General features: G+C 39.2%; 1 protein-coding gene across 5 annotated transcripts in view; it reads right to left on the bottom strand.

Moving 5' to 3' along the window:
- Positions 1-2,477: 2,477 nt before the first annotated feature.
- Positions 2,478-11,332, bottom strand: part of XRN1 (5'-3' exoribonuclease 1) — a 160,164-nt gene continuing 151,309 nt past the window's right edge. Inside the window, exons 38-43 of one of the 5 annotated variants that reach the window (XM_045287476.1) lie at positions 10,364-10,545; positions 8,676-8,789; positions 8,477-8,579; positions 3,752-3,790; positions 3,252-3,412; positions 2,478-2,798 (exon numbers count right to left, since the gene is read on the bottom strand). In XM_045287476.1, coding sequence (XP_045143411.1) covers positions 2,493-2,798; positions 3,252-3,412; positions 3,752-3,790; positions 8,477-8,579; positions 8,676-8,789; positions 10,364-10,545 — 905 coding nt within the window. In that variant the 3' untranslated portion in view covers positions 2,478-2,492. The remainder of the gene's footprint in view (positions 2,799-3,251; positions 3,413-3,751; positions 3,791-8,476; positions 8,580-8,675; positions 8,790-10,363; positions 10,546-11,332) is intronic. The other 4 variants (XM_045287478.1, XM_045287477.1, XM_045287479.1 and 1 more) reach the window with 4 other exon arrangements.

Here is an 11,332-nt window from a genome sequence, read left to right as displayed (position 1 = left end):
GTCTGTGAGGCAACAGGGATAAACGCGAAACTTAATTTACACATCATGACTCAGAATTCCACTCTAGAAAAACCAACATTCCCCAAAAGGAAATGTTGGGAGCCAGTAAACATCAGAGATTTAGCAATTAATTAAAAAAAGAAAAGAAAACTCACATGACTGTGACAAGTGACAGATGATGAACATTTATCTCATTATACTAAAGGCACTACTTAGAAGCAATTGTGCTGCCAATGTTTAGAGAAACTCAGAAATCAACAGAGAAAAGAATCCATTTAGTTCAATACCAGCATCTTTTTTTTTTAAATAAAGAGATTATCTTAAGACTCATGACAGAGTTCTCAATAAGCTAAATGAAATCAGGTATAATACTAAGTAGCTCCATATAAAGACTATGGTTCCTACTGTTTTAAAAAATATGATAAATTATTTCTTTAAAAATATACACATATCACAAAAACTAAAAGGTAAATGTATACATGTAGCAAAACATCAGGTCCTAGCATCACTGTGAACTTTTCATAAGTTTTAAAACAATTTCAACAGCCACAGATTGAATACTACCCCCTCCCACATATAACATGCAAAGGCAAAATGCCAGCAACACCACACAGCTCAGTGTAAGGCTAAAAACATAGAACTAGAATGAAGACAGGCATGTGTCACCACAATCACATACTTCACAACCTAACTAATGAGGGTTCCTGTGTAACACACCTTAGAATTTAAAAAATTCATAATGTTATCAATTTCAGAAAGCATTACACATGGACCAAAAAAGAAACATGCTAAACCCAAAGGAACCACACAATTTGTTTTAATTGAAAACATGATTGGTGTTTTATAGTTAATTTCATCAGTTTGTAGTCATTGTACCCTGTATATTTTGAAGCTTAATCTTACTAGAAATTACAAATGCTGGTTCTTAAATGTCCTAGCACAATGCCATTGCTTACTCCAGCCTAGCTTACTCCAGCCTAGGTTTTTATTCACAGTTCTCAGCATTTAGATGGTACATTCTTATCAGTTTTCTAAAGTTGCTTTGGTAAAAATGTAGAATAAAGCAAAACTGGCAGCACCACCCCAAGTGTGGGCATTTCACAGCGAGTCTACAGGCCCAAGAAGACAGAGTGCACACAAAAATAAGAGCCCAGCCTTTTGAAAATCTGTCATATTATTTAAAAGTGACATAAAGTCCGCATTCAGTAAATATTTGAGGCCCAATTTTCATGCTTCATTTACATAACTACCCATTGATGATAATGTACAAAATATTTTTCATTATTGCTAAGATGATGTCTAATTCATAGTACAGGATGCTTCTAATGATAGAGCAGTGGTTAGAGTGGTACATTTTTAATGCTTAGACCACTGACAGTATTTTAACACGAAGTATTAATGTGAAGTGTTGTTTTTTTTTTAATCATTTTATTGGGGGTTTGTGTAACTCTTATCATAATCCATCCATTCATTGTGTCAAGCATATTTGTACATTTGTTGCCATCATCATTTTCAAAACATTTTTCTATTTGAGCCCTTGGTATCAGCTTCTCATTTTCCCCCTTCTCCCAACTCCTCTCCTCCCTAATGAACCCTTGATAATTTATAATTATTATTTCTTCATATCTTACACTAACTGATGTCTCCCTACACCCACTTTTCTGTTGTCCACCCCCCTGGGAGGGGGTTATATGTAGCTCATTGTGATCAATTTCCCCTTTCTCCCCCACCTTCCCCTTACCATCCCAGAATCGCTACTCATTATTGGTCTGAGGGGTATATCTGTCCTGGATTTCCTGTGTTTCCAGTTCTTATCTGTACCTGTGTACATGCTCTGGTCTAGCCAGAGTTGTAAGGTAGAATTGGGATCATGATAGTAGGGTGGGAGGGTGGGTGGTGGGAAGCATTTAGGAACTAGAGGAAAGTTGTATGTTTCATCGGTGCTATACTGCACCCTGACTGGCTCGTCTCCTCCCCGTGACCCTTATGTAAGGGGATCCCAGTTGCCTACAGATGGGCTTTGGGTCTCTACTCCGCACTCCCCCTCATTCACAATCATATGATTTTTTGTTCTGGGTCTTTGATACCTGATACTTGATCCTATCAACACCTCGTGATTGCACAGGCTGGTGTGCTTCTTCCATGTGGACTTTGTTGCTTCTCAGCTAGATGGCCACTTGTTTATCTTCAAGCCTTTAAGACCCCAGACACTATATCTTTTGGTAGGTGGGCACCATCAGCTTTCATAAAGTTTTTTTTTAAAAGCTTTGTTGAGGTATGATTGACATACAACCAACTGCACATATTTAAAGTATACAATTTGATAGTCTTGCAAACAGCATGAAAAGTGCCTGACAACTAAAGCATTAAAAAAGTTTCAATTCAAATGTATTATTTTAAAATAGTACATTCTAATTTTTATGAGACATAGAGATGTACTATGTTTCATAAAAGGAAAAGGAAAGAAATTCATTTAATTGCAAGTACCAAATTTATTCAGAAGGCTTGGAAACACCAAAATTGACAGCCAGTTTTCTTGGTTTTCTTCTTGAGGAACTTGGTGTTGACTTTGAGTGAGATGTACTGCGGCCGTGGGAGGCAGCTTCCACTTGAGAAGACGACGCAGGCTGAGGCCTCTGAGGGGATTTCCCAGATGCTGCTGGGCTCTCCTGTGGTGGAGTCCGCGTGGAGCTCTCTGAAGATGCTGGCTGGCTAGTCTGAAGCGGGGCAGCTTGAGAAGAACCCTGAGCATCCTTATTCTCATAGTTCTTTTTATTTGCAACCCTTTTCTTAGTAACCTTTAAGGAATAAAAGTGTCAATAATTAACAATCTAAGCCAAAAACAAAATCGCAAACCCAGTTTTACAATATCATAAACCATGTTGCTAACAGTTGTCATTCACTATTGGTTTGTGATTTCTACTTACAATTTTCAAACCAAATATTAATAATTTGGAGTATTTAGTTGTATATAAACAATAAAGAATGTCCATAAGTTAACTATTAAAAAAATTATGTTCCTGATTTAAATTACTTTGTGTTAAGGAAGCATAACTTACTAGAATTATTCTCCCTCATCGGAACATGAACTCTGAAAGGAGGATGGCCACCAGGTCAGACCTGCCTGCACTGCCAGACATCCTCAGTACTGGCCTTCTGGTGTGATACCCTATATGAATAAACTGAATAAACTAGTCTTGATGAACAGTCTCTGATCACAGTTTTGAGCAAGAAAAGTACCCAAGTCTCACCTGCAAAGGGATGAACTGATTGTGCACACCAGCTGCCATCCCTCCTGCCATGGGTCCGGGTCCAGGATAAGAGGCATGATGGAACGGCTTTCCAGGTACTGGCACTGGCTGTCCCCATGGCACTGTGCCAAAGAGGTGAGACGGTGCAGGCATTATAGTGGCTGTTAAAAATCATGGGAAAGTTTCTCTTACAAATAAAACTTTATGATTAAAGCCCTGTAACTTAGGGTTGCCTTCTACTAGGTTTTTGTTTTACCTCTTTGGCAAGAAGTCTACACTTGTTATAATTACTCTTGCTTATTGCATTAAAATTCAAAGGTGCCCGGTGCCCTACAAAGGCTGTGGACCACCTGCAGGATTCATTTGATCATTATCCTGCTTGGCATACAAAGTCCAGCAGTTGACTTGCCCTTTAGGAATATTGGCAAGTTTATAAAAAAAAAAAAAAGGCTATAAAACTGTCGCAAGGGCCAAAAAACCTGGGCACAAAGAACCCTCACCTGATCCCAGGGATAAGTTGCTTCCGTAATGATCCCAGCCTACAAAGAGAGAAATACACAATAACTTGAAACCCAATAACTTTCATATAACATGTAGATTCTTTTCCCTTTTGTAAGGATTTTTAAAATTCATATTTTGTTACTAACGTGTTTTGAACTAGTGGTTCCCAAACCCCTATCACCTGGAGAGCTTGGCAAACACAGACTCCCACCCAGGGCCTCGGGCCTCAGACCTAGCTTTGGATGTTTTAATAAGTGTTCTCCAGTGCTCCAAACAAAATATACCATGTAACCAAAACCCAGAGATTTGATTTAATCAGGAAAGGAAAGCTTAAGCCTCAAATTAACATTTTAAAGCTATTTTATAGATTTTTATTTTATGGTATGAAGAAGAATCACAAGATAAAAATGGAGGGAGGTATATTTTATACTTATAACAGTGATTTATTTGGGAAATAAGGCATTATTCAACATAGCATTGAAGTGTGCCTGGTATGTGTGTGTGTGTGCACATGTGTGTTCTCAAGTGCACGTGTTGGATAACTAACAGGAAACTTGCCTTTTCAATATTTACTACATATACAATTCAGTGATATTAATTATGTTTAGTTTTGCTGCCACTTAAAAGCATGGTTGAGGCGTTCATAATGTTAAGATATATTTAAAGGATGTATATTGTTAGGAAAAACAGTTTTTGTGAAGGGTGATTGAAAAATTTGAAAACAGATCATGGCGATGGTTGATATGATAAACATAATTAACATCCACAGCATTCCAGTTATAAGCTTAACATTCTTGGCAGGCAATGCACAGTTTAATCAATGTAAAACAACCAAATATCAAGCATTAAAATATTGATAGTAGAGGGAAAATAGTAACTCCTTTTTGCTAATATAGTCTCATAAGATAAACTTTTTTTTTTTTTCTAGAAAAGCTTTAGGGAAAACCTTTATGTACCTATACTTGCTACTTAAGAGAACGTATTCCTTTTTCAAAGTGAATTAGTGGTCTGAGTAGATTTTGTAAGCTCTGGTGGACCTAAGATCTCAATGGAGCAACCTGAGAGTGTCAGCTCCATCAGCTCACACAGCCTTCACAACAGCGCTGCAGAGTCAGAGGAAAGCCAGCGGGACAAAGCCGCAAAAGCCAGGGCTTTGGAGTCAGACTTGGCTGCTGAATGCTAGTGACTACTTTATGATCTTCTCAGTAGGACTCAGTAACTTTAATTCTTGTTCTTTAACTATTTTCCCCCATAGATTTTCTTCATACTTCTTGGCTGAAATGCTGCTTTCTTTAACTGAGGGAATCATAGTTGTCTTTAAAATTTTCTTATTTCCTACCACCTGTTTCCAGGTCTTTAGATTTTTCTTTCTGTTTTGGCTTATCTCATTCACTCTTAAAGATTTTCCATGGTCGGCGGTGGGGTGTGTGTGTGTGTGTGTGTGTGTGTGTGTGTGTGTGTGTGTGTGTGTTTTGAGCACCACTCTGGGATGACCGGGCAGTGTTAGGGTTGGACCACTCGCCCAAAGTGCGGAGGTCTTTCCTTCAGATATTCTGTAAAGTAATCAGATAGTAACTACTCTTCTATCTCCTTTCTCAAATGCAGCACACTGGTTGGGCACAGCGTGGGAAGCAGCCCCTCATTCACTCTTGTTTCTTCTGTGTCTGGTGTGCTCACATCTGGAGTTCTTCCAGATGGCACACTTCTTGTTTTTTGCCTGAAGAGCAATAGCAGAGAACCTGGGGAACCCTATCACTCCACATACGAACATTTGACCAATCTTTCCTTATCTTTGTCTCCCCTGATAGCTTCTGATACCTTAAGTTATGAATGTCTTAGGAATTGTGTGGGGCAACTCCACTCATCAACCTATTCTAAAATTTCCTTCACTGGGTGTTGGGTCAGGCATGGGTGGGTCGGGGACATTAGGAACAGTCTGACTTGCCCTTATCGGACCAACGCTGCTAGCTTCAAAAGGGCTCCAGGACAATGAGCCAACTCCTCATATCAGGCAGAATGATCAAGGCACCACCCTACCTCAGAAGGAGAAGGCTAAAGTCCCTGCAGCTGCAGCACCTGCCCCCTCCCTTCTTGTTTACCCTCCTGACCAGCTTAAAAACTTGCTCTTCACCACAGATAGGTGCTACTTCTTGGAACCCCAGCTGGGGGCTAGGGGCCTCGTCTGGGAGCTCAGGGCTCCAGTCTCTTTCTCTGCTCTCCCCTCCCTCCCGGCTGTCTCTGACACCTTGCTGAAGTCCATCAATCTCGCCTGGGAGCGCAGAATAAATTTCTTTTTCCTTCTCTCTGGCCTGGCCTCAGTTCATCTTTGCAGCGAACCTAATACTGGGCATTTTAAATTCAGAGGACTCTGCTAAATTGGTTATTACTTCTTCCATTGATTTATATAATCATAAAATCTCTTTAACCAATTGATGCCTCTCACATCTTTGTCTTTAGTTGATGTGGGAAGCAGAAAGGTTGTCTCACTGTTTGCCAGCACATTTTGAGTCCAGCTGCTTAGAAGTTTTCTCCCTGAAGGCATCAGCTATCCAGAGCAATCTGTTCCACCATAGGTGGGGCTCACACTCTACTGATCAGGACAGTGATTGTTTCCCTGGAGAGCCCAGAGAACTGGTCTAGCCAGCTCAAGGACAGCTAAGGTCAGGCCGCCACCTTGAACCTAGGATCCGCCCATCTTGTCACAGGTGTACCCGTAATCCCTCTTCTTCCTATTGTGTGTACACTCCTCGATTATCCCCCTCCCACTGCTGTATTGCCTATGGTACAACCCCTTTCTGTGATGTATGTGGTTACCTGTATTCAGGGGGGCTTTCATGCCCTTAAGTATATATAAGCCTTGGTTAGAAATACACTCCCTCTTTCTTCCTCTGTCTCCCACCTCCACGTGGACCACCAAGAGGGGCTGAGGGGAGCATGCTGCCATAAAACGTGTCTGACTCCTTTATTGTGCCTTCTCCTACACCTCTCCTATCCTCTAGGACTTTACTGTGGTCTTTACACTTTACCGCCGCACCAGTGCGCCTATGGACTCCCCACGATGGTCAGAGCTGCTTAACTCTGACAAGTTGACACTTTAAACCAGTTCAATAGAGTTTGGGCAAAGAGAATTCACATGGTATACATTTACCTTGTTTCATCTGCATTATCAACCATTCTAATATTTGTAGTGAGGATTAGTTAAGTAGAGCTCCTGGAGTAAAACTTGGCATGTAGTAAAGAACAATAAACTATAACCCCTAACTTGAAACAAAACTTGAAACAACAAAAAAACCTAACAAAACTTGAAACAACAAAACTTGAACAACAACAAAACTTGAAACAACAAAAAAACCTAACAAGATATTTGTTTTAAAATGACAATAATTAGGATCTAGAAAAGATCATTGCTAAAAAAAATTTGAGAAAAGAAAAGATCATTGCTAACAGGTGGCCAAAAAAAGCTGGGGATAAACAAAATACTTAAGACTCATAATGATAAAATTATAAAATGTTAACTTTAAAATGATTCAGGACACAATCACATGTCAGAAACCTGAGTTCCAGGATCAGTCAATAGATGAGCCTGGATAAACAGAGAGTCCTAAATCCATAGTGCCCTTTCCACTTCACTGTTGCTGGCCACAGAAAGAAGGACAAGTCAGGCACTATGGCTGGAGGAAGACCAATACATGATAATGTAGGAAACACATACAATAAGCTTAAAAGCTCTTCCATTATTCCTGGTTCCTCATCCAAAGGGTGTTAAAATTTGTTTTTTTTATATCTACAGCTTAAAAGCCACCTCATCTGTCTTTCTGTTGTTGTTATTTTCCTCTCCCTACCCTCTCCCCTACTTGCTTCTGCATCTCTGGTTCTTAGTGTTTAACTAAATTCAAATTCATCTGTTGGTGTTAGTAGCCAGAATAGGGACTAAGGGGGTGGGGGGTTGTTTCCCCAATGCCTGCATAGGGCCATAACAAATGGGTTGGAAAGAAATCAGGCAAATTAATTAGACACCTATGGAAATATCCAAACTGAGCATGCTCAGACACAAGCCCCCTAGGCCCAGGTGCCAGGTCCACTGGGGTGCACAGACTAGGCCCAGCCACATGACATCACCCAGGTGCACTTACACTCAGCCAATGAGGTAGGCCAATACCTTAAACCACGCCTCCCCAGCCTAAGAGCATGCCACAGGAAGGTCAAGCCTCTTTGACTCCTCTGACTCCTTTCTCGTTCAGGTCAGAGGGTGGGGTACACATGCACCGATGGGGCTTTAGGGGCCAAGCTACCTCTCAGGCCTCTCTCTCAGGGTGCTCTTTTGGGATTTCCTTCTCTTGGCCCCTGGGATTTCCTGTGAATACCTGAAACTTCCCTTTTCATCATAAAAGCCACTTGGATCACAAACATGCTTCTGCCATATGAATTCTTCCAGCGTTGTGAAGGAAGAACTGAGGTAACCCACTCCAGATACCTAACATTGGCGATTATTACTGAGTAAGGGCCTGCCCACCCCTGAGACAACTGTCCCACTCTAGCTGCACTGGAGCTGTAGAAAAGAAGAGCATTTTAGATGAATTTACAGGCTCTGGTTTCATGTTGACTTCTTAAAATCTGCTTGTACATTCCTAGACATTTGGGTGAATTTTTGAATGTTTTAGTACTTCTTAAAGTACCTAAAATAACACTCAACGACAAATAATTTAAAAAGCAAAATATCTTACTGGTAGGTTGAGGGAAAACTGAAGGGATGGTTCCAGGTGGCACAGCAGGTGGATAATTCGGAAATATTGGTAGAGGCACAGAGAAATTCAGTCCCAGTGAGCTCTGTGAAGGTATTTAAAAGTTCTAAGACAATGCAAAACATTTTTTTCCATACAGACTAGTTAAAACCCTAATACAGAAGTCCAGGGCAGTTCTTACCAACTGATGCAAAGCAAAACACGCAGCTTTCTCCTTGGCTTCATTTTCGGAGCGGCACTGCGGTCCACGCACCAGTAACCCATTAGATAGCTGTACCTGGCAGACTGTCATTGTCTAGGAGAAAGAATATAAGTATCATGACACGATTTGTCTAGAAAACTTTATAACATTCTGTAAAAAAGAATCGAAGAATTTAAGTAAAGACTATCATAATTTTGGGTTGGCATGCACACTTTCAGAACTGCTACCCTATCTCTCAATGCTTACCAACTAAAGTACTCTCAAAGCTGGCTGCAGGGTCAAATATCCTAAAGAAAACAACAGCCAGCAACTTTTTTCCTTTCCGCTGAGGACTGTAGTCAGACCTGCCACCTGTTTTTGTAAAGAGGTTTATTCCACAATCAGGCCCCATGACTTTACACACCCACAATACCCATGGCTGTTTTTACATGGCAGAGACCAAAACCCTATAATACTATCTAGCCCACTACAGAAAAATTGCTGGTTTCTGCTTTACACTATATACCAATTCGCAGATATTTTCTAATATGAATCAACTTCTGCAAATTTAATATGAGAAGATTCTGATTTTATTTGCACATCTAAATTGTAATTCTTTATATTTACAATTTAAACATAAAATTACCCACCCGCCTGCCCCTGCCTCAGAAAAGGTAGTCACCTCCATGTAATATTATCGGTTTAACTTTTCTTCTGTGTGAGCCTGGAACCCAATCAGAAACTTCACTGTGAAGAAGTTAAAAACAAGCTTTGTTGTAAAGAGTGGTTATTAAAGGCAATCTGGGAAACCCTGAAGCTCTTTACAAAGGCTTTTTAAGGCCCATATTATTTTCACAAAGTATTTAGATGTCAATTGCCTTTTTCATTCTCATTTTTAAATAAGAATAAAGAGGACAAAACAGAAAAACAAAGAGTACAAAACAGTTCACTGATATGGTTTCAGATTGCATACTTCAATGTCTCCTGAAGAAAATACTACTTTATAAGTTTTAAAATAGTATCAAAAAATATCCACAATTATCTGAAAAAGCTATTAAAATGTCTTTCCTTTGTATAGCTATCTACCTGTGAGGCCAGTTTTTTTTCAGACATATCAACAACAAAAAAATGTATTACAAAAGACTCAATACAGAAGCAGATATGAGAAACTTGCTTTGTTTATTAAAACAGTGATAAAAATGTTTGCAAATATGCAGAGTAATGCTACTCATTTAATTTTTTAAGTTTTTAAAATAAAAAATGAGTTTATACACATTAAACAGATTTTTTTAACTTCAATTTCTGTTATGGTAAATATGGATGATTAGAACTCAAGTAAACAATTAGAATTCAAGTAAACAAGTCTTTGGGATCTGCTCTTACCCCTCTCAGGTGGTTCTGACACTAAACAGTTTGAGAACTGCCCTTGTAGGCCAAGAACCCTAGCTAGTTCATGCTGAAGGATCTTTCTGGCACACCTGCTGCCCAGGGTTCTTGCCGTTAGGCTCTTTGAGAGCTCTGGCTATGTACAAATGGAACGGCTAGAATGAGAAGCAAACATCTATGCTACTCATAATGTGAAAAATTAATCATAATGAGCCTTATTAAATTTTTCTAGCCATAGATTTTTAGTCAATTTAAGTTCAGTATTAAAGAAATGGTATAAATGAGACAGTAGAATAAAATACCTGTGGTGTTCTAAGAAAGGAGAAATCTGGTTGTGGCATTCCAACAAGGGAACAAATTCGAGAAAGTTCAGTTACTGGTGTGGAAACCGAAGGGATCTGGCTGGGAGTTGGCAAACACACATTGTCCATAGATGGAACATTATGGTACTCATTAGGACTATGAGACTTGTTCATGTAAGCTGCTAAAAAAGAGAGAAGAATGGATCTGTATTAGTAAAATGGCATCTCAGACGATTTAAGTGTTACAAATTTTACAGCAGAATAAACACGAAATTGCTAAGAAATAAAAAAAATAATGTCGCACGGAACCAAAAAAATGAATTATTCAGTACTACATACATCCCACCAGGAGCCCTGGTGGCTTAGTGGATTAAGCCACTAGCTGCTGCAAGTGAGAAAGATGAGGCTTTCTACTCGTGTAAAGATTACAGTCTTGAAAACCCTCAGGGGCAGTTCTACTCTGTCCTGTAGGGTCATTGTAAATGGGAATCAACTCGATGGTAGTTGAGTTTGGTTTAATTAAAATAACAGGTTTTAAGAAAGATTTTTCAGGTGATTAAAAATTGTGAGATTTTAAAACATAGTATATGCCATTGTCAAAACGTATCATCTTGAGTGACTAATTATTACAATATGGTACTGCTAGGGCAAAATTTGAACAAGCAAAGGTTTTATTGAGTTGATTTAGAATTCATTATTAAATTTTGAGGCTTTAGATTCCAGTTTATTTCTCACAATCCCACTTTACATTCCAAGACACAAGGTCACATTTTTTTTTTTCATGGTTAAATTGCTTTTTATTTTTTTTTGTTCTGTTTTGTTTGTTTTGTTTTGTTTTTAAACATTTTATTAGGGGCTCATACAACTGTCATCCCAATCCATACACACATCAATTGTGTAAAGCGCATTTGTACATCGTTTCTCAAAACATTTTCTCTCCACTCAAACCCCCGACATTAGGTCCTCATT

Source organism: Echinops telfairi, unplaced genomic scaffold (genome assembly GCF_000313985.2).
Source record: "Echinops telfairi isolate 266 unplaced genomic scaffold, ASM31398v2 ScPeMD7_16;HRSCAF=60, whole genome shotgun sequence".
Lineage (NCBI taxonomy): Eukaryota > Metazoa > Chordata > Mammalia > Afrosoricida > Tenrecidae > Echinops > Echinops telfairi.
Note: the sequence above shows the minus strand (reverse complement) of the source record. Positions and strands in the feature narration are given on the sequence as shown.